At 41.2% G+C, this 24,443-nt stretch overlaps 1 protein-coding gene across 1 annotated transcript in view; it reads left to right on the forward strand.

The window, feature by feature from the left end:
• The first annotated feature begins 1,162 nt into the window (after positions 1-1,162).
• The window catches only part of LOC139406021 (collagen alpha-1(XXVIII) chain-like), a 40,064-nt gene continuing 16,783 nt past the window's right edge, over positions 1,163-24,443 (forward strand). The window contains exons 1-14 of the mRNA XM_071148484.1: positions 1,163-1,334; positions 2,350-2,924; positions 4,907-4,927; positions 5,065-5,124; positions 6,941-6,994; positions 7,203-7,247; positions 8,188-8,214; positions 8,312-8,356; positions 8,477-8,521; positions 9,387-9,440; positions 15,713-15,781; positions 15,867-15,935; positions 16,139-16,207; positions 22,694-22,762. Coding sequence (XP_071004585.1) covers positions 1,163-1,334; positions 2,350-2,924; positions 4,907-4,927; positions 5,065-5,124; positions 6,941-6,994; positions 7,203-7,247; positions 8,188-8,214; positions 8,312-8,356; positions 8,477-8,521; positions 9,387-9,440; positions 15,713-15,781; positions 15,867-15,935; positions 16,139-16,207; positions 22,694-22,762 — 1,374 coding nt within the window. The remainder of the gene's footprint in view (positions 1,335-2,349; positions 2,925-4,906; positions 4,928-5,064; positions 5,125-6,940; positions 6,995-7,202; positions 7,248-8,187; positions 8,215-8,311; positions 8,357-8,476; positions 8,522-9,386; positions 9,441-15,712; positions 15,782-15,866; positions 15,936-16,138; positions 16,208-22,693; positions 22,763-24,443) is intronic.

Raw genomic sequence — 24,443 nt, forward strand, 5'->3', positions numbered from 1 at the left:
GGATTTTTAATTAATTTATTTGCAAATGATGGTGGAAAATAAGTGTGTGTGTGTGTGTGACAAATACAATTGGATTTGATTTGAAGTAACTATGAATAGCTGTTCCATGTATGGAAACTACTTGCAAACCTCTTGCGAACAAATGTAAGACTGATTGAGGCAGAGTCATTAACTCATCAATTACCACAGGACAAAGCATTCCCCACACACAATGAGGAACACCAGATGAGCCCAATGCACTAAACTCTGATCACATGACAACCACGGTAGGATCCTGTGGTATGTAAGAGGGAAAGTTATTGGTCTTTAAGACAACAACACTTCCTCCCTTATCCATTTTCCTCTTATTTAGTCAAATACAGATGGGAGGGATGGAGTTAAATTTCAGGGATGAAAATAATAGATTTACTCAGGTTAGTGACCCATATACACCACTCATAAAAATGATGACTTTACACAACCATATCAACCATATATAAGATGCTTGGAGGCATCTTTATCATCTCTACACAACCTTTTAAGTGCTGAAACCCAACCCCAGTCTGCCCTTGCCCTGAGGGCCGAGCAGGAACCAGAGCCTTGGCGGGGTCTTGCGGGATCTGGTGTTCCCTCCTCTTTTATGAAGGAGTAGGGAGAGGCTCAGAGGCTCACAGACACACTGTGCCTCAGGATGGCTATCATTGTTGCTATTGCTGCTACACACTCTGGGAACTAACTAGAATCTTCCATCACTGCTGTTCTTCTCTCGCTAAAAGGCACAACCCCAGCATTTTGGAACATTGCACTTAGTGGGGCGCAAGGATACCTGGATCTGCAGCACGCAAAAAAAGGGTTTTGGATTGTGAGTCTACAAGTTTTGCTCAGTAAAAGGACAATCTGCCTATATGCATGTTAAAAATATATAATAGAGGGAGGGTGTGTGATTTCAAAAATGATAAAAATGGGGGAGGGGGAAATTAACAAATCTTATGGTTTCAGATGAAAAACTAGTGCAGTAGATTAATCTGAGGACTTGTTGTGCGCTAATCTTGTGCACAAATATCAATTTTCAAATACTCTACATTGTTTGCCAATCATGACGTCGTCATCGAACATGAAGTCATCATGTAGAAGGTTCTTTAAATAAATAAAAATTCCAAACATTATTATTGCAGGAGGGACAATGATGTTCCCTACAGTGACATGGCTCCTGTTTGTAGCAGGCCTGTTGGGTGTCTGGTCTCAGGACTACTATGAGGAGAGAACAATGAACAAGAGACCCAGAGGCAGGGGGGCCCAGCTGCGAGCTGCAGCCGCAGCCACTGCACCTGATGGGCAAAAACATAACAGACAAGGTATGAGAAAAGACATCCTCTTTTTAATAGTACAGTTGCTCATTGCAAAAGTTGCTCATTTTAGACGGTGCTTAAACAGTGAGATCACAGATGTCTTATAATGTCACATTTCTGTGACCATAATTCTTTAATCCAATAGAAATCAGATTCCAGCTAAACAAGAGGTTGAGCGTACATCATAAAATCAAATGCTAAAGTTTTTACATTTGGTTAACACAGGTACAGACAGTAGATAGATATCTATCTTATCAGTGGATGTCCTGTGGTATACTGTACCTGCTATATTCCCAAGGTGTTGATATCCTACGGCATTTTTTAGAACATATGAACATGATTTAGCTTGGTGTTTCTGCCCTTGTGAGAGATGTAATATAAAGATAAAGGGTTTATTTCAGATAGGGTTTTTGGCTTCATAGACATTTTCACTTGACTGTCATAACTTTGAATGATTGCATTTCCAAGTCATTTAAAAATGAGGCAAGATAGAGAACAGTCTTTAGTTGAAGTGCACCTACAGGTAACTGCAAAAATAAAGGAAACACCAACATAACGTGTCTTAGTAGGGCTTTGGGCCACCACAAGCCGCCAGTACAGCTTCAATGCGCCTTCACATAAATTCTATAAGTGTCTGGAACTCTATTGGAACGGTGCGTCAGTATTTGTCCATGATAAATTCCATAATATGATGTTTTGTTGATGGTGGTGGAAGAGCTGTCTCAGACGACACTCCAGAATCTCCCAAAACTGTTCAATTGGGTTGAGATCTGGTGACCTATTTATTTATTTATTATATATTTTTTTAACATTTATTTATATATATACACACACACACACACACACGCTTTAAACCCCCTATGCTCCTTTGAGACTCTTTCAAAGTCACTGAAAGTCTTCCTCTAGTCATGGTAGTCAAAATAATGGGAAACTGGGAATTTTTATACATGACCCTAAGCATGATGGGATGTTAATTGCTTACTCGCAATTGTGTGTCTGACAGCTCTGCACATGAACACAGCCATTTTAGATGAGGACTGCGGTCTGGAGCTTTCCTTTCTGCTTGACAGCTCTGAGAGTGCCAAGGAGAACCATGAGCAGGAGAAGCACTTTGCCATGGATGTGGTGGACAAGCTCCAGGCTGTCCGTCTGCAGACCGGGCGCAGTCTGAGCTGGAAGGTGGCCCTGCTGCAGTACAGCAGTCACGTCATCATCGAGCAGACCTTTAAGCAGTGGAGAGGCACTGACAACTTCAAGTCCCACATCACCCCCATTTTATACATCGGTCACGGCACCTACACCACCTACGCGATCACCAACATGACTAAGATGTACCTGGAGGAGTCCAGCCCAGGCAGCATCAAGGTGGCCGTCCTACTCAGTGACGGCATCTCCCACCCCAGGAACCCAGACATCTTCTCAGCTGCCGCCGACGCCAAGAACCAGGGGGTGAAGTTCTTCACGGTGGGCATCACCCGTGCAGCCAATGAGCCAGCCAATGTGGCCCAGCTCCGTTTGCTGGCCAGCTCTCCTGCTTCCCGATACCTCCACAATCTACAGGATACTGATATTGTGGAGAAAGTCCTCACGGAAATTGTGAGTATGATCTGCCTTGCATATATAGAAATAAGCACACACAAAAAGGACAGCAAACCCTCTCACAACCCGCACACCAACAACTCCCGAGAGAGACAGAGAGAGATCATGAGCAATAGAGGGAGAGGGAGGAAGTGGAGATGACAAGAGAAAGCAATATAGGGAGAGAAAGAGAGAATGTGGGATGCAGCGCCTGCTCGGGGTGGCCATCGAACAGCAGCAAAGGCACTACTTGGATTCTATTTTGAGTCACTGCTTAAGTTGAGGTCAGTGCTTCTCTCTGTGTGCGTCCCAAATGGCACCCTATTAGCCACATAGTGTGCTACCTTTGACTAGAGCCCCATGGGCCCTGATCACAAGGAGTCAACGATAAAGGGAGTAGGGTGCCATTTGGGGGACAGCCTCTGGCAGAGCAGCATGTTAATTAGACTGAAGAGGTGGAAAATGGGAAGGAGGAGAGGAGGGATGAAGGGGAGGGAGGGCTCAGAAACACAATATAGGGTGTAATAATGATGCAATGATACAGTTGTGATTTAGATGTAATCAAAGTTGAATTAGGGATATCTTGGATATTGTAACCAAAATCCTCTCAGGAAGGTTTTTTAAAGAAGGATACAGGCTGGATGGAGCCTGAATGACTGACATTCCACAATTTGTAGCTATACAAATGCAAAATAATAAATGGCTATCGATGACAGCCATGGATTTTGTATTTTTTGTTCAGCTGTCTTACATTTTTTCAATAGTCTTGGCTCCTTACCATCTGCATGTTATGAGTGCATATCCCATGGGCTTTACTTTGAATCTGCTATGCCACAGGTTTCTTGTGGATGGATGTGAGTGGAAGCAGACAGGTTCTTTCAGTGATACTTTCAGTGATATTCTTAGCCTTCTTTTTTATCAGAACGTGGTTTACGTTTGGCTCGTGGGTATTACAATGGAATGTCTACTCACTGATTTCTTTCAAGTGGCAACATAGCAAAACAGAGCTTGGCACGAAACCATCATTCAGATAACTCCCCACAGTCACTTGTACTCACACAGCAGGCTTTTCAGAGTCTAGATGAGAAGATTAGAGGTTTAAATGGTGTGTGACAAGGGGAGTCAGAAATATGATACAATATGCTAGAGTTTACAAGTCCTGTCTTTTTAATCTATATTGAACAAAAATATTTAAATGCAACATGTAAATTGTTGGTCCTGAGCTGAAATAAAAGATCCCAGAAATATTCCATATGCACTATAAGCTTCTCTTAAATTTTGTTTACATCCCTGTTAGTGAGCATTTCTCCATTGCCAAGATAATCCATCCACCAGACAGGTTTGCATATCAAGAAGCTGATTAAAGAGCATCATCATTACACAGGTGCACCTTGTGCTGGAGACAATAGAAGGCCACTCAAATGTGCATCTTTTTCACACAACTCAATGCCACAGATGTCTCAAGTTTTGAGGGAGCGTGCAATTGGCATGCTGACTTCAGGAATGTTGACCAGAGCTGTTGCCAGATAATTTATTGTTTATTTCTCTACCATAAGCCGCCTACAACGTCGTTTTAGAAAATTTGGCAGTATGTCTAACCGGCCTCACAATCGCAGACCACGTGTAATCACGCCAACCCAGGACCTCCACATCCAGCTTCTTCACCTGCGGGATCATCTGAAACCAGCCACCAGGACAGCTGATGAAACTGAGGAGTATTTCTGTCTGTAATAAAGCCCCTTTGTGGGGAAAAACTCATTCTGATTGGCTGTGCCCCTGCCCAGTCATATGAAATCCATAAATTAGGGCCTAATGAATTTATTTCAATTGTCTGATTTCCTTATATGAACTGTAACTCAGTAAAATCGTTGAAATGATTGCATGTTGTGTTTATATTTTTGTTCAGTATAGTTGGAAATGTACATGATTTCTGTATGTATGTTTCGGATGGTGTATGATTGTCTCTAATGGTTGTCACTGTTTTATTTCTCTCTATCCAGACTGACCTGGCTGACAAGGGGGTAGGTAATATTACATTTTGATGCAATTGAAATGCTATCCTCATTCAACCAATACATAATTAAGTTCAGGGACACTGCATTGTCATATACTGTACAGTTACATGTTGATTCTGAAACCTTATCCTGCCTTTTTGAAGTGTCCCCTGGCCCAACGATGTGCCTGTGAGAAGGGCGAGAGAGGGCTCAGTGGTCCAACTGTAAGTACTTTCACTGTCCTTTCCAAACACTCCCCAATCACAAAACTTCTTCACTTCTCCTTTAAAATAAAATAAAGTTGTTTGTTCCTGAAGTGCTGAATGTTGTAAAGAGGAAGCTAACATAGTTCTGATATCAGAGGTAATTGGTTGGTTTAGTCGAGGTACCCCCTGTGCACAGAGCAAGCTGTCTTTCTTACTTCTGAAAATACTCCAAATGCTGCAGGACAAAATAGATTGAGAAAAACAATGAATACTTCCAATAAACCTCAGTTGCTAATTTGCGTTGCCGGTCCCGGCAAGTTATTGGACGTTTCCCTTCCCACATAAGATGTCCCCCATGGAAACCAGGGGCAGCCTATGAAGGCCTTTACTCCCATAAAAACAGGACCTTTGCCATCGTAAATAACACTTACTAGTTCCATTGTCAGCTAGTCAGAGATGGAGAATGTTGGAGAGGGCTTAAACTGTGACACTAGGTGCGTGATCTTCCACATCATCGGACCAGACTAGAGGCCCCTCTCTGGATGGATGACAGCCATGTTAATGTCAGGATCCTCAGAGTCTGACAGTCTTGTGCTGACAGACAGTTGCATGGTCATTAACCAGGGGCTTTCTCTACAGAGAGATTCCTTACATTTTTACACTGAGACTTAAAGGCTCTCATAATTACTCTCTTCAGTTTAACGGCCACAAACCGACGATAAGCTGCGAATGGCAACCACCACACGCTGTCCAGGTGCCTGACCTCTCACCTTTTGGTCAAGCAGCAACATGTCCATCCTTGACATACACACACAAACACAAACCCACCTCCCTTGTGACCTCAGGTCCTTTTACCACCTGCAACAACGCTGACGCCCTCAGGGAAACTATGCTTCACTTTCACTTTTCTCTACTTCTGTAGCCAGATATGATTAATCTTTCATTATACAACGGGTGGGTCTAATCCTGAATGCTGATTGGTTAAAATCTCGATCTCCACTATAAAAAGCATCCAGACATTATCTCACATTTCTTTTAGACGAACATTTAGTTTTCAACATTGGAGATTTGTATAAACCTTGCTGTCTGTCTCTCCAACATTTGTAGCATTGTTTCAATATTCAAATCTCCTGCTGTCCCATAGTAATGAACGTGTCGGGACAAGACAGAAAGGCAGACAGCGTTTCTCAGCCAGTCAAAATCACTATTCAGCTAGAATAATTTTTATAGATATATTTTCTATGCCAGGCGAAATCGCATCTCATCAGCTTATTGTTATGGATGTATCCAAATAAATGTCACTAGAAAACAGCTTAAGCAAATGCTGCTACTTTGCTGTTATTCTGGCTGCACTGTTTGCCATGACTTTAAGTTACCCGTAGTTGGCTAGCTAGCAAGCTAGGGATAAGAACATTGCCAGCCAGTATGGCAATGGAACATTTAGAATGAACGACTGAACAACTGGGTCGCGTCTCTAGATACAGAACAAAAAGACTGATCGACTGGGTCGCGTCCATAGATACAGAACAAAAAGACTGAACGACTAGGTTGCATCTCTAGCAACCCTAGATTTGTGTCAGGACTACATCTTGTGGAAGAATGAAATAGTATGAAGAAATTCATCAAAATAACATTTTTAATTCAAATGTAAATATGTTGGTAACCCGTTGTATTAAAGTGACACCGTGCCAATATATCCTCCAAACACCATCTTCTTGGGCATCATCACTTAACTGACTCGCTGCAGATCATTTGCAATGGAGTGGCCTTCCGTCAAACATGTTTTGTTTTAAAGTGAGTTAAATGAACCTCATGTTGTTCCTTCATTCCACAGGGGAAGAAGGGTCGCCCAGGAGATGATGGAGCCCCTGGTCTTAAAGGATTGAAGGTCTTTGATTTGTTATGATTCTGTTGAATTATTTCGTTGATGAACATACCTGTTGTGTTCCTGATGTCTCCCTAAGATGCAATATACAGCACATTTCCACTTACCTTGCTTGTATAGACATATATTCCTAATATGAGAAATCTAAATCAAATAGCTACTGTGTGTACTGTGTAAATAATACAGATGCCCTGTTCTCCTTTCCTTTTAGGGAGAGGGAGGACTAAGTGGACTTCCAGGTCGGGACGGCGGAGAGGTGAGTGATACACTTAAACACAAGGTTTTTTTTTAATGACATTTTCATTTACATTTGCAGATATCCAGACATCTATAGATACAAATGTAGGATTTTAATTTGATCACCCTGTTTGAGGAGAAATGTCCTGCAATGCATCAAATTTAAAATGTGTAGTGTATATGAGGTTTAAAAAGGTTTCTGAAGTTTGTAATATTCCCTTACGAAAAATGTATCAACCGCTACAAAAATGTCAAAAAATTATAATCAGAATAATAATTCACATTTCCTGTTGCTGCGGCAACCTAGCTCAAATTAACATAATATAGCTAGCTGTATGTTGACTAAGCATTTATCAATGTACAAACAGTATACAAAACATTAAGAACTACTGCTCTTTCCGCGACATCGACTGACCAGGTGAATCCAGGTGAAAGCTATGAACCCTTATTGATGTCACTTGTTAAATCCATTTCAATCAGTGTAAATGAAGGGGAGGAGACAGGTTAAAGAAGGATTTTTAAGCCTTGAGACAATTGAGACATGGATTGTGTATGTGTGCCATTCAGAGGGTGAATGGGCAAGACAAAAGATTCAAGTGCCTTTGAACGGGGTATGGTTGTACGTGCCAGGCGCACCGGGTTTGTGTCAAGAACTGCAACGCTGCTGGATTTTTCACGCTTAACAGTTTCCCGTGTGTATCAAGGATGGTCCACAACCCAAAGGACATCCACCCAACTTCACACAACTATGGGAAGCATTGGAGTCAACATGGGCCAGCATCCCTGTGGAACGTTTTCAACACCTTGTAGAGTCCGTGTCCTGACAAATTGAAGCTGTTCTGAGGGCAAAACGGTGGGGTGCAACTCAATATTAGGAGGGTGTTCCTAGTCTTTGGTATACTCAGTGTCTGTACGACTGTTGCTCACGTTCTAACCTATTATACTGTGTTTATTTTCAGGGAAAACCTGGTTACAAAGGAGAGATGGTATGTCATTCAAGTTGCCATTAATATCTCTGTTATTCTGAAGCTACAGTACATATTCATTTCATATGACGTATCGCTTTTGATTTCCATTACACAGGGTGACAGGGGCGAGTGTGGCATTCCAGGAATTAAAGGAGACAGGGTATGTATGAAGAATCAAATTTGTCTGCTCTCTTGTGTCATGCTTTTGTTATTTTGGTCGTATTACAGGCTGATGTATACAGTACCTTTCTTTACTGTTTCATTGACTGTCCACTCCCAGGGTCCTGAGGGTCCAATGGGCTCCAGAGGTGTCAGAGGTCTCCAGGTGGGTAGACAACAGCGACATGTACCTTGAAAATTCACATATTCAGATCAAAGTGTTATCCTTTTGTGAAACTCCTTTATAAGCACATACATACTCACTCCGTGCTCCCTTCCCTTCCCCTCCCACGCACACACACAATGTAGTTGATAATGGCTGTAATCAAACAGGATTGGATTCAGGAGTAGACAGAACAGAGTGAATGTAAATCCGGTACACTCCAAATAGTATGATATGTTATGTTTGGTATGGTATGGTATGTATTCATTTGTGGATGTCCATTTCGTATGCTTTGTTAAGAAAATAATTAGAACATTTGCAAAATGTAGGATATGTTACGAATTCCAATTTGTTGTCACTAATGTTAGCTAAGTGGCTAGGTGTCTAATGCTAATGTTAGCTAGGTAGCTAACTTTAGCTAGGCTAAGGGTTAGGGGTTAGGTTTAAAGGGTTCAGGTTAGGGGGAAGGGTTAGCTAACATGCTAAGTAGTTGCAAAGTAGCTAACAAAAATTGTAAGTAGATGCTAAAACGCTAAAGTTGAGTTGCTAGACGTTCACGTTATACGCCTCCCTGTCCACCCTTCCACTTGACCAACCACCCTACTTTTGTTTTTGCCTTAAGTAACCTTCTGTCTTATGTAATCATACCAAACATAACATACAGTATCATACTAATTTGAGTGTCCCGGATTTACCCTTACTATGTTACGTCTAGTCTATGTGACCAGGCTGCTGTAAACTCTTTAGCTCTTCCCAGCATCAGTATCTGGGTAACCTTCACTTTATATCTAGATGTGAATGGTGTCCTCCAGCACAGTAGCAGCAGCACATGTACCCTTGTTAAGGAGTGTTCTTTGTTCCTCCCAAGGGTTTACCCGGACCACAGGGTGACATGGGACCTGAGGGCCCTCAAGGAAAGAAGGTTAGTAAAGAAGACACTTCATACTTAACTCATCACACACATCTGCTGTTACCTGTACACTTCCTTTTACTAGAACTTTAAAAGACAGATTCCTGACACCCATTCTACTACCTGGGAGTCGAGGGGCATGTGTCAACCCTAAAAGGCACCTATGGAAGATATTGGCCCAGTGCCATTGTGCCTTCACCTTCATTAGTTCAGCAGCGTGGGGATTAATGTTATTTTTCACAACCATATACAGGTTTAGTTAATGGCAGGGGTCCTGTTTCTAAATATACACTAGGAACTGCCTAGAGCATTGTCAACTTCCTTACCAGTCCTTTATAGGGATTGTCAAGGCACTTAATAACAGCTATGAAAAGTAAAATGTTCTCTCTCCATGTGAGAACATGCCTGTCTGTTGGAAAGAGATAATATGAACAAAAGGGTAAACACTTAGAATGTCTAAGATATATGTTTTGCTCCCATAATATGAGTAGGCTATACTGTACGTGTTGAGTGTATGTATTGAGGTTTCTGACAGATGAGATCTTAGCAGCAGAGTGGATAGGTCACATCATTTGCTGACAAGAAGTGACTTATCTCTTACTAATTGAATCAGCACCACCATCAAATACAATGTTTCAAAAGTGAATGAATTATGGAGTATTAATGTTTAAAGTCTACCCTGTTATTAGGAATATGTTTTAAGTATGTAAGGTGTTGAGCATTTAAAAGAGCAGGTTGACGTTTATTGTCATGATTCTTGTCCTGGAGGCAGAACTGATCGATTTTCACTAAATGGGCCAGCTGCAAAGTCAAAATTGGCTATTTTGTAAAAATGTATGAAAACAAAAATGTGCTGTTTGGTCTTCATTTAAGGTTAGGGTTAGGCATTAAGGTTAGTAATGTGTTTGGGGTTAGGGTTAGGTTTGAAATTGTATGACTTTGTGGCTGTGCTGTGCCAGCTAGTGATCATTCTGCAGAGCTGCCAGAAAGATTAATGACGGAAAATGTAAACCTGCTTTAAGAGGTCAAATGCGATTTTTCCGTTGGTATGGAGATATGCAATGAAAATTGTGAGATATCTGCCTTGCTTTGGGAAAACTTTTTAAGTGGTTATCTCAGCTTTCTTCTTGACAGGCTCCACTTCTTTGCTATTTCTCATTTAGGATTAAATATATCCTAAGTCATGAGTGAAGCTCATAATTACTCCAAACTCTGCAGTGAACCATTGCCTCCAGTAAAACAGCTCTTTATTGTTTTGAGACTGTGTGTTTTTGACTACTTTGAGTCGGAAACTCAACTGAGAAAATGCCTGGCCTTAGGATGTGTCCTGACTTGTTTTAATTTGTAGGGGCCAAATAGTTGCCCACTTTTCCATGTACAGTTCAGTTCAGACAATAGCTCATCCACCAGTACTGTTTTCACCACATTTCCACCAGAGTTGTAAACATTGAAATTAAGGTAAAAGTTCAACTTAAATAAATTGACTTAACCTAACTAACAGGTTGTTACATCAATCTAATTTCAACACAGTCATCAGAACTATGTATATGTTGAAAATTATTGAGTGTTTTAAATTGTACAATTTTAAATTTGATTAGACATATTTTATTTGACATCGTTTCAAATGTTGATAGTAAAATGGCATGTTTAAATCAGTGGCGTAGTTTCAACATCATGCTATCAACCTAAATAAAGAGGTATATTGAAATAAAACATAAAGCCATAGTCCAACAATTTCTGCCTGAGCAGTGATTCCTACTGATATATGAGGGCTAATGCACTTCATTGATAATAAGTCCACCATCCAGATGCCTACCTCTGTACCCTGCTTAGCAATCAAGCTGTGTTCGTTTCCTCTGAGCTATCATTTCAACACATTTAGACATTGATTCCAGACTCATTTGCGTAGACTACCTAAATAACATTGAATAGTTGAAAGTCATTCGGAGTGAGGTTTGCGTTTATGTAGGCTACATTGCCCAAATGATTTGCCAAACAAAGTACACCATAATTTCAACATGTAGCTAGATATACTATCATTCATCCATGGTTGATTGGATCTTTGAAAGTTTAGAAGTAGTTACCGTTAACCCTATAAATAGGATGCTAAATTCATGATATTAATAATACTGTACAGTTTTACCTTTGGATATTGTCCTGTATATGCAGGATGGTTGGTTGATTTAAAATGTCATCTACAAGTTATTAATACAGTATGTTGGATTCACGTCTTCATCTCAACCAAACGTTTAAGAATATGACTAAATCAAATCAAACTTTATTTGGAGTGTATTCAAAGTTTGATTTGATTTAGTGCTATTCTTTAACTTAGATTTTTGGTTGAGATGGAGACGTGAATCCAACATTTCAATCATTAATTGATTGAAACCTAATAGCAATAATTGAAGGAGAGATTATTCTGCTTGCATAGTCTATATACTGTATATTATGAATAACATATATATATATATATATATACAAGACAATATCCAAAGATAAAAGCTTATTATTAATATCATGAATTTGGAATCGTCTTTATGTAGTCTTATGGTAACTACTTGTAAAGATCCAATTAACCATGGACGAATGATAGTATACCTAGCTTCAAGTTGTAATTATCCTTTGGGAAAATTAGATGTCAATGTAGCCTACATAAACCCAACCTCACTTCGAATTTACTTTCACATAAATGTGTAAGAAATGTTAGTTACTTTCAACAATTCAATGTTATTTAGGTAGTCTACGCAAACGAGTATGGAAACTGATTAATGTCTAAATGTGTTGAGATTATAGCTCAGCTGAATCGAACACAGCTTGTTTCCACAGTCAAGCAGGGTAAATAGAGGTAGACATATGGATGGTAGACTTGTTCTCACTGAAGTGCATTACGCCTCATATACCAGTAGGAGTCAACGTTGTTCAGGTTAGCTTCACATTTTATTTCAATATAGGGGGTCCGAAATTGTCACCCTTGATAAAGATGAGCAACTATAACTGTATAAAATAATTCAAATAGTGAGCTACAATATATTGCATGCTCAAAGAACTGGGAAATTATAATATGTTATACTAATACAATTACTCAGAGAAATAGATTTTGTTTAACAAGTTTTTTTTCCCCCTCAAAGGTAGGGGTCAAAATTATTGACACCTCTAAAGATTCTTATAAATAAAGTAGTCAAAAGTTTAGTATTTGGTCCCATTTTCCACAATGACTACATCAAGCTTGTAACTCTACACACTTGTTGGATACATTTGCAGTTCGTTTTGGTTGGGTTTCAGATTAGTTTGTACCCATTATAAATTAATGGTGTATAATGTATAGTCATTTTGGAGTCACTTTTATTGTAAATAAGAATATAATATGTTTCGAAATACTTCTGCATTAATGTGGATGCTACCATGATTATGTGAATGAATTGTGGATATTGATGAGTGGGAAAGTTACATAGGGTCAAAGATCATACCTCCAACTTTTACCATTACCATTACCAATAACAGGTAGCATGTCTTGGGTGTATGATCTTTGACCCTTTGTATCTTTCTCACACATTCAGGATTATCCATTATCATGGTAGCATCCACATTAATGTACAAGTGTTAAAAAAACATATTATATTCTAATTTACAATAAAAGTGACTCCAACATAAAAAAATATTACAATACTTACCATTCATTTTTATTTAATTTCTTTCATATTTTTATTTATTCATATTTTTTTGCTCAATCTGATTGGATGGGCCTGGCTCTAAAGTGGCAGACGTGGGCCTCTTCTTTTTCAACATTGAACAAGGTCAAATAAAATATGTCTAATCAAATCCAACATCATTTCCACCACCAGTTTTCTTTATTTTCAACTCAATTTCAAAGTATACATAGTTCTGATGATTATGCTGAAATTAGATTGATGTAGCAACCTGTTAGTCAGGTTAAGTCAATGTATTTAAGTTGAACTTTTACCTTAATTTCAATGTTTACAACTCTGGTGGATGAGCTATTGTCTGAACTGCACTGTACATGGAAAGGTGGGCAACTTTTTGGCCCCTACAAATGTTTACAAAGCTGGTTGGAATTAGATGAAAACAGTACTAGTATATTTACTTTTTTGTCTTTTCCACGTTGATTCCACGTCACAATACATTGACAAATTACATGAAATTACTGTTGATTCAACCAGTGTGCACCCAGTGGGTCTGCTTGATTTATAACACATTTGAGTAATTACCTTTGAGATCAGAAGTTCTGTTATGAGCATTTTCTCATCAACTTCAAAAATAGTCTATGTGCAAGTATTTTCTGAGCAATACTAGGCTTTGTTTATAAGTCAAATTTAGGAAGAATATAATTGATATTATATCAATATATACAGTTCAAGTTGGAGGTTTACATACACCTTAGCCAAATACCTTTAAACTCAGTTTTTCACAATTCCTGACATTTAATCCTATTAAAGATTACCTGTCTTAGGTCAGTTAGGATCACCACTTTATTTTAAGAATGTGAAATGTCAAAATAATAGTAGAGATAATTATTTATTTCAGCTTTTATTTCTTTCATCACATTCCCAGTGTGTCAGAAGTTTACATACACTCAATTAGTATTTGGTAGCATTGCCTTTAAATGGTTTAACTTGGGTCAAACGTTTCGGGTAGCCTTCCACAAGCTACCCACAATACGTTGGGTGAATTTTTACCCATTCCTCCTGACAGAGCTGGTGTAACTGAGTCAGGTTTGTAGGCCTCCTTGCTCACACACGCTTTTTCAGTTCTGTCCACAAATCTTCTATGGGATTGAGGTCAGGGCTTTGTGATGATCACTCCAATACCTTGACTTTGTTGTCCTTAAGCCATTTTGCCACAACTTTGGAAGTATGCTTGGGGTCATTGTCTATTTGGAAGACCCATTTGCGACCAAGCTTTAACTTCCTGACTGATGTCTTGAGATGTTGCTTCAATATATCCACATCATTTTCCTGTCTCATGATGCCATCTATTTTGTGAAGTGCACCAGGCCATCCTGCACCAAAGCACCCCCACAACATGATGCTGCCACCCCCGTGCTTCACGGTTGAGATGGTGTTCTTCAGCTTGCAAGCCTTCCCCTTTGTCCTCCAAACATTACGATGGTCATTATGGCCAAACATTTATATTTTTGTTTCATCAGACCAGAGGACATTTCTCCAAAAAGTATGATCTTTGTCCCCATGTGCAGTTGCAAACCTTAGTCTGGCTTTTTTATGGCGGTTTTGGAGCAGTGGCTTCTTCCTTGCTGAGCAGCCTTTCAGGTTATGTCGATATTGGACTAATTTTACTGTGGATATAGAGAGTTTTGTACCTATTCCTCCAACATCTTCACAAGGTCCTTTGCTGTTGTTCTGGGATTGATTTAGACTTTTTACACCAAAGTACGTTCATCTCTAGGAGACAGAACACGTCTCCTTCCTGAGCGGTATGACGGCTGCGTGGTCCCATGGTGTTTATACTTGCGTACTATTGTTTGTACAGATGAACGTGGTACATTCAGGCGTTTGGAAATTGCTCCCAAGGATGAACCAGACTTGTGGAGGTCTACAATTTTTGGCTGATTTCTTTAGATTTTCCCACAATTGGAGGGTAGGCCTTGAAATACATCCACAGGTAGACCTCCAAGTGACTTGAATTATGTCAATTAATTGTAAACTTCAGATTTCAACTGTATCTGAGTAAGAGAGATCAAAGGGCGATGTTTCTGTGGGATGTCAATTAACATTCATCTGAATGTAAATGTAAAACAACTGGATGTTTAAAGGTTGTCTGATCTGCGTAGACAGCATTTGAGCTTTGGACTGCCCTTTTTCTGTAACCATTGACTGTATAAATGAATGATCAAAGCCATCGATCATGTGACACCATTCATGTCTATGTGAAGATAAAGTAGCGCATTGAAGCCAAATTAAGTCGGTTAAGATGGTGTCTCATGGCGACATGCCAGTTTGAGCTACACCCGGAAGTCACTTTACAGGCTAGCTCAGTGTTGCCCCCTCTAATTGAGTAACTCAATCGGAAGGCCGATCCTGGTACTGCAGACTGCATTAGCAACTAAATTATCCTTATAACTTATTTTGTGTGCGATTTTCAAATCATCGGTTCAAGGACATTAGAAGCATTAGAAGTATTAGAAGCAATTATTGGTGTCGTGGTTATCTTCGATAACCCACTCCCTTGTTCTTTAGAGTGGGTCTGTGTTATGCTGCTAACTTTGTTTGTTGCTAACTTTTATGTGTCTCTCGTGTTGGTTATCATAGGGTGACCGCGGTCTAACTGGGCCACCCGGAATTCAGGGAGAAACTGGTATTGGACTTCCTGGACCAAAGGTACGTTTTTTTTCTATTATTGCTTTTGTCTAACTAATTAATTGTTTTATGTTACCTGTTCCATCTCGCCATGTCTTCTTTCTAGGGTGATCTGGGATTCCAGGGAAGACTCGGCCCCCCTGGTCCACCAGGGCTGGGTGAACATGGCCAGCCAGTGAGTGGACAGAAACTCTACTAGCATTTTACTGTAGCATACTGCATTACGTAGTTTGGTTTCATTGACAACCAGACTGATTTAAAAAAAACTTTGAGTAATACTGTATATCACAGTAGGAAATGTGAGCTGGGATGACAACTTCAAAGACAGTATCATCTGACCCAATGTGGGAAAAAAAATTATGCAGATTTATTTTACAGGGGCCTCAAGGGCCACAAGGTGTTCAAGGGGAGAAAGGACCCCATGGCGAGGGGCTCCCTGGACCAAAGGTATGAATACAATAGAGAAATTATCTGGGTACAGCTGGAATCAAATCAAATTCTATTTGTCACATGCGCCGAGTACGACAGGTGTAGGTAGACCTTACTGTGAAATGCTTACTTAACACCCTTAACGAACAATGTCATTTTAAGAAAATAGAGTTAAGAAAATGTCAAATGCAAATACTCCGGGTGGCCATTTGATGAATTGTTCAGCAGTCTTATGGCTTGTGGGAAGAAGCTGTTAATGAGCCTTTAGGTCCTAGACTTGCGGTAGCAGAGAGAACAGTCTATGACTTGGGTGACAGGGGTCTTTGACAATTTTTGGGGCCTTCCTCTGACACCGCCTGGTATATAATGTAGGTCCTGGATGGCAGTAAGCTTGGCCCCAATGATGTACCGGGCTTTACGCACTACCTTCTGTAGGCGGTGATACAGCAGGATGCTCTCAATGGTGCAGCTGTAGAACTTTTTGAGGTTCTGGGGACCCATGCCAAATCTTTTCAGACTCCCAAGGGGGAAAAGGCGTTGTTGTGTTCTCCCCCCCTGTACTCCTTGTTCACCCATGACTGCATGGCCAGCCACAACTCCAACACCATCATTAAGTTCTGTCGACACAACAGTGGTAGGCCTGATCACTGACAACGATGAGACATCCTATAGGGAGGAGCTCAGAGACCTGGCCGGGTGGTGCCAGAATAACAACCTATCCCTCAACGTAACCAAGACTAAGGAGATGATTGTGGACTACAGGAAAAAGAGGGCTGAATATGCCCCCTTTCACATCGACGGGGCTGTAGTGGAGCGGGTCGAGAGTTTCAAGTTCCATGCTGTCCACATCACCAACAAAGTATCATGGTCCAAACACACCAAGACAGTCGTGAAGAGGGCACGACAAAGCCTATTCCCCCTCATGAAACTAAAAAGATTTGGCATGGGTCCTGAGATCCTCAAAAGGTTGCATCACTGCCTGGTATGGCAATTGCTCGGCCTCCGACAGCAAGGCACTTCAGAGGGTAGTGTGTACGGCCCAGTACATCACTGGGGCAAAGCTGCCTGCCATCCAGGACCTCTACACCAGGCGGTGTCAGAGGAAGGCCCTGAAAATAGTCAAAGACCCCAGCCACCCCAGTCATAGACTGTTCTCTCTACTACCGCATGGCAAGCGGTACCGAAGTGCCAAGTCTAGGACAAAAAGGCTTCTCAACAGTTTTTACCCCCAAGCCATAAGACTCCTGAACAGGCAACCAAATGGTTACTTGGACTATTTGCATTGTGTGCCCCCCCCTACCCCTCTTTTATGCTGCTGCTACTCTCTGTTTATCTTATATGCATAGTCACTTTAACTATACATTCATGTATATACTACCTCAATTGGCTCCCGCACATTGGCTAACCGGGCTATCTGCATTGTGTCTCACCACCCGCCAACCCCTCTTTTTACGCTACTGCTACTCTCTGTTCATCATACAGTGCCTTGCGAAAGTATTCGGCCCCCTTGAACTTTGCGACCTTTTGCCACATTTCAGGCTTTAAACATAAAGATATAAAACTGTATTTTTTTGTGAAGAATCAACAACAAGTGGGACACAATCATCACAACTTTTTTAACAAATCAAAAACTGAAAAATTGGGCGTGCAAAATTATTCAGCCCCTTTACTTTCAGTGCAGCAAACTCTCTCCAGAAGTTCAGTGAGGATCTCTGAATGATCCAATGTTGACCTAAATGACTAATGATGATAAATACAATCCACCTGTGTGTAATCAAGTCTCCGTATAAATGCACCTGCACTGTGATAGTCTCAGAGGTCCGTTAAAAGCGCAGAGAGCATCATGAAGAACAAGGAACACACCAGGCAGGTCCGAAATACTGTTGTGAATAAGTTTAAAACCGGATTTGGATACAAAAAGATTTCCCAAGCTTTAAACATCCCAAGGAGCACTGTGCAAGCGATAATTTTGAAATGGAAGGAGTATCAGACCACTGCACATCTACCAAGACCTGGCTGTCCCTCTAAACTTTCAGCTCATACAAGGAGAAGACTGATCAGAGATGCAGCCAAGAGGCCCATGATCACTCTGGATGAACTGCAGAGATCTACAGCTGAGGTGGGAGACTCTGTCCATAGGACAACAATCAGTCGTATATTGCACAAATCTGGCCTTTATGGAAGAGTGGCAAGAAGAAAGCCATTTCTTAAAGATATCCATAAAAAGTGTTGTTTAAAGTTTGCCACAAGCCACCTGGGAGACACACCAAACATGTGGAAGAAGGTGCTCTGGTCAGATGAAACCAAAATGGAACTTTTTGGCAACAATGCAAAACGTTATGTTTGGCGTAAAAGCAACACAGCTGAACACACCATCCCCACTGTCAAACATGGTGGTGGCAGCATCATGGTTTGGGCCTGCTTTTCTTCAGCAGGGACAGGGAAGATGGTTAAAATTGATGGGAAGATGGATGGAGCCAAATACAGGACCATTCTGGAAGAAAACCTGATGGAGTCTGCAAAAGACCTGAGACTGGGACGAAGATTTGTCTTCCAACAAGACAATGATCCAAAACATAAAGCAAAATCTACAATGGAATGGTTCAAAAATAAACATATCCAGGTGTTAGAATGGCCAAGTCAAAGTCCAGACCTGAATCCAATCGAGAATCTGTGGAAAGAACTGAAAACTGCTGTTCACAAATGCTCTCCATCCAACCTCACTGAGCTCGAGCTGTTTTGCAAGGAGGAATGGGAAAAAATTTCAGTCTCTTGATGTGCAAAACTGATAGAGACATACCCCAAGCGACTTACAGCTGTAATCGCAGCAAAAGGTGGCGCTACAAAGTATTAACTTAAAGGGGCTGAATAATTTTGCACGCCCAATTTTTCCGTTTTTGATTTGTTCAAAAAGTTTGAAATATCCAATAAATGTCGTTCCACTTCATGATTGTGTCCCACTTGTTGTTGATTCTTCACAAAAAAATACAGTTTTATATCTTTATGTTTGAAGCCTGAAATGTGGCAAAAAGTCGCAAAGTTCAAGGGGGCCGAATACTTTCGCAAGGCACTGTATATGCATAGTCACTTTAACCAGACCCACATGTACGTACTACCTCAATAAGCCTGACTAACCGGTGTCTGTAAATAGCCTTGCTACTCTTATTTTCAAATGACTTTTTACTGTTGTTTTATTTCTTTACTTACCTACACACACACACATACCTTTTTTTCCGCACTATTGGTTAGAGCCTGTAAGTAAGCATTTCACTGTAAGGTCTACTACACCTGTTGTATTCGGCGCACGTGACAAATAAACGTTGATTTGATATGAGATTAGTGTCCCGCTCCTTGAAAGCGGCAGCTCTAACCTTTAGCTCGGTTGCGGATGTTGCATGTAATCCATGCCTGCTGGTTGGGATATGTACTTACGGTCACTTTGGGGATACGATTCCATTGTTTCCAGTGATATTTGTGTTAGCCCACAGCATCTTTTCTGGGATTACCGGTAGCAACAATTCTGGAAGCAACATTAAAGCTAAATAATTTAGCTTTAATACAATAATAGCAGAAACGGACGTAAACCTGCTATTAAAAAGATGGCTTCTCAACCTCTTGATTCTACCAGTATCTTGGCTGTTGAAGATGCCCATCTTTTAGGCCATATTTGACATTGGAAACAGACAAGGCATTACATACACATGAAAGCACAACTGGCAGATTGTGTAATCTGACAGATTCTTCACTTATTTATTCTTCAACACATTGGCTGCAACTGTCAAAGTCAGGCTCTGCCCTTCTCCAAAGCAGTCTACTCAAAGCTCAAGTGCTCAATCAAGTGTTACCATTCATGTTGCTGTGCATGAGCAAACCCTATAAAAACAATGTCATTACTCCATGTCACAACTTGTGGAGTGACATACAGTGCATTCAGAAAGTATTCAGACCCCTTCCCTTTTCCACATTTTGTTACGTTACAGCCTTATTATAAAATCTATTACATTATTTTTCATTCTACACAATACACAATAATGATAAAGCAAAAATAGTTTTTTAGAAACAGAAATACCTTATTTACATAAGTGTTCAGACCCTTTGCTATGAAACTGAGTTCAGGTGCATCCTGTTTCCATTGATCATCCTTGATGTTTTTACAACTTGATTGGAGTCCACCTGTGGTAAATTAAATTGATTGGACATGATTTGGAAAGGCACACACCTGTTTATACCGTAAGGTCTAACAGTTGACAGTGCATGTCTGAGAAAAAACCAAGCCATGAGGTCGAAGGAATTGTCTGTAGAGCTCCGAGAGGATTGTGTTGAGGAACAGATCTGGGGAAGGGTACTAGAAAATGTCTGCTGCATTGAAAGTCCCCAAGAACAAAGTGGCCTCCATCATTCTTAAATTGAAGAAGTTTGGAACCACCAAGACACTTCCTAGAGCTGGCCGCCCGGCAAACTGAACAGTTGGGGGAGAAGGGCCTTGGTCAGGGAGGTGACCAAGAACCCAAAGGTAACTCTGACAGAGCTCCAGAGTTCCTCTGTGGAGATGGGAGAACCTTCCGGAAGGACAACCATCGCTGCAGCACTCCACCAATCAGGCCTTTATGATAGAGTGACCAGACAGAAGCCACTCCTCAGTAAAAGGCACATGACAGCCTGCTTGGAGTTTGCCAAAAGGCACCTAAAGGACTCTCAGACCATGAGAAACAAGAGTCTCTGGTCTGATGAAACCAAGATTGAACTCTTTGTAATCCATGCCTGCTGGTTGGGATATGTACTTACGGTCACTTTGGGGATACGATTCCATTGTTTCCAGTGATATTTGTGTTAGCCCACAGCATCTTTTCTGGGATTACCGGTAGCAACAATTCTGGAAGCAACATTAAAGCTAAATAATTTAGCTTTAATACAGATTGAACTCTTTGGCCTGAATGCACCTCTGAAGAAAACCTGGCACCATCCCTAAGGTGAAGCATGGTGGTGGCAGCATCATGTTGTGGGGATCTTTTTCAGTGGCAAGGACTGGGAGACTAGTCAGGATTAAGGGAAAGATGAACGGTGCAAAGTACAGAGTTCCTTCAAATAGGACAACAGCCAAGACAACAGCTTCGAGACAAGTCTCTGAATGAGCTGAATGAGCTCAGCCAGAGCCCGGACTTGAACCTGATCTAACAGATCTGGAGAGACCTGAAAATAGCTGTGCAGCGGCGCTTCCCATCCAACCTGACAGAGAAGAATGGGAGAAACTCCCCAGATTTTGAATTTGACCTTTTACCTAACCAGGCAAGTCAGTTAAGAATTAATTATTATTTTCAATGACGGCTAACTGGCTTAACTGCCTGTTCAGGGGCAGAACGACAGATTTGTACCTTGTCAGCTCGGGGGTTTGAACTTGCAACCTTCCGGTTTCTAGTCCAACACTCTAACCACTAGGCTACCCTGCCGCCCCATATACAGGTGTGCCAAGCTTGTTGAGTCATAACCAAGAAGACTCAAGGCTGTAATTACTGCCAAAAGTGCTTCAACAAAGTACTAGGGTCTGAATACTTTTGAAAATGTGATATTTATTTTTTTATTTTCAGAAATGTGCAAAAACCTTTGGCTTTGTCATTGTGGGATATTGTGTGTAGATTGATGAGGGGGGGGGGGGGACATTTTAATCAATTTTAGAATAAGGCTGTAAAATAACAAAATTAGGAAAAAGTCAAGGAGTCTGAATACATTCCGAATGCACCGTATACAATATTTTATATGTAGACTGTTCAAACATTACATACACATGGAGAGGGCCTGGATTTACATGAGATTTAAGAATGGCAAGCAAGCACAAAATGGAACACATGAAAACATGACAGCACTTGGAGTTCATCGTGGGTTTCATTTGAGTTATATTGTCATCATAACATCTAGAGACATGAGCATTAACACATATGTCTGTGTAGTAAACTTTTTCCTAATTCAAGTCAGAACCTGAAAGCAAATTACATAATGGCACTGTTGAGAGTTTGAGTGGTTGATGCACATACATTTGGTAGTAGGCAGATCCTGAAAAAGGAGGGTAAACACAGAAAATGTCCTGAGGCAACCAAACATCTGTCAGAACTGTGCCAGACCCATTGGCACTTATGGGAAAGTACCTCACCCCAAAATGGGTCAGGGCAGTTCTATAGAATGGGCCAACCCCCACAACAACTAATATGTTATTGTCTGTGTCTGCATTTCATTATTTTCTGTTTAGTTTGAGAAGGGCAAGCAACACTCATCGGAGGGATAACATAAACAGATTCTAACATGAATTAAAGATTTGGGAATAACATAACTACACTCACATTGGACCATGTCATACTACTCACAAGACAGAGACAGGTGCTAACTTAACCCGCCCAGTCCTTACTACGCTATTGACTGAGAACAATGAGGATAGTTCTGTGAATGTGTGAGCCAGTGGGAGCTGGATGTGTGACTGGGAGAGAAGGATGATGACTTGTCTTTGTTTTGCAGGGAGACCGGGGGCTGGACGGACCGAGGGGGCCGAGAGGACAGACGGGTGCAGGAATCAAAGGAGAAAAGGTGGGCTGTGAATACGTCAGTAATGAATGCCATCCACACAAACATGTCATGTCTACCCAACAAAATACCTAGTGAAGTGCATAAACAAGCCTGAATGTCCTAGTCAGCAGGTGTCTCCTTGGAATGCTCCATTGAGAAAGAAGGGCCAGCTGGGAGGGTGTTAAATCTCTAGTTACTGTGGAAAAGTTCAAAGTTGAAGGTGGTATTATTTTTGCACCACCTGTTGTAGGATTCAATAAACAACCATGTTATGATGTTAGAAGCAAAGGTTTTCAAGCACATTTATTGGTGGTTACAGAATTTAGCCCTCTGGAGTCAGAAACAAGATATGTACTGCACATCGCATTTCAGGAAGGCACTCATGCAGATATTCAACCCCCTTGGCATTTTTCCTACTTTGTTGTCTTACAACCTGGAATTACAATTTATTTTTGTGGGGTTTGTATCATTTCATTTATACAACGACCCTACCACTTTGAAGATACAAAATATTTTTTATTGTGAAACAAGCAAGAAATAAGACAAAAAAACTGAACCTGAGCGTGCATAACTATTCACCCCCCACAAAGTCAATACTTTGTAGAGCCACCTTTTTCAGCAATTACAGCTGCAAGTCTCTTGGGATATGTCTCTATAAGCTTGGCACATCTAGCCACTGGGACCCATTCTTCAAGGCAAAACTGCTCCAGCTCCTTCAAGTTGGATGAGTTCCGCTGGTGTACAGCAATCTTTAAGTCATACCACAGATTCTCAATTAGATTGAGGTCTGGGCTTTGACTAGGCCATTCCAATACATTTACATTTTTCCTCTTAAACCACTGAAGTGTTGCTTTAGCAGTATGCTTAGAGTCATTGTCCTGCTGAAAGGTGTACCTCCGTCGCAGTCTCATATCTCTGGAAGACTGAAGCAGGTTTCCCCTCAAGAATTTCCCTGTATTTAGCGCCATCCATCATTCCTTCAATTCTGACCAGTTTCCCAGTCCCTGCCGATGGAAAAACATCCCCACAGCATGATGCTGCCACCACCATGCTTCACTGTGAGGATGGTGTTCTCGGGGTGATAAGAGGTGTCGGGTTTGCACCAGACATTTTCCTTGATGGCCAAAAAGCTCAATTTTAATCTCATCTGACCATACGTTTTTTTTTTTTTTTTTTTTTTTTTTTGAATTTTACCCCTTTTTCTCCCCAATTTCGTGGTATCCAATTGTTGTAGTAGCTACTATCTTGTCTCATTGCTACAACTCCCGTACGGGCTCGGGAGAGACGAAGGCTGAATGTCATGCGTCCTCCGATACACAACCCAACCAGCCGTACTGCTTCTTAAAACAGCGCGCATCCAACCTGGAAGCCAGCCGCACCAATGTGTCGGAGGCTACACCGTGCACCTGGCAACCTTGGCTAGCGCGCACGGCCCACCACAGGAGTCGCTAGTGCGCGATGAGACAAGGAGATCCCTACCGACCAATCCCTCCCTAACCCGCTAGGCTAGGCCAATTGCGCGTCGCCCCACGGACCTCCCGGTCGCGGCCGGTTACGACAGAGCCTGGGCGCAAACCCAGGGACTCTGATGGCACAGCTGGCGCTGCAGTACAGCGCCCTTAACCACTGCACCACCCGGGAGGCCCTTCCATATGTTTTGGGATTCTCCCACATGCCTTTTGGAGAACACCAAACGTGTTTG

This window comes from Oncorhynchus clarkii, chromosome 3, assembly GCF_045791955.1.
Source record: "Oncorhynchus clarkii lewisi isolate Uvic-CL-2024 chromosome 3, UVic_Ocla_1.0, whole genome shotgun sequence".
NCBI lineage: Eukaryota > Metazoa > Chordata > Actinopteri > Salmoniformes > Salmonidae > Oncorhynchus > Oncorhynchus clarkii.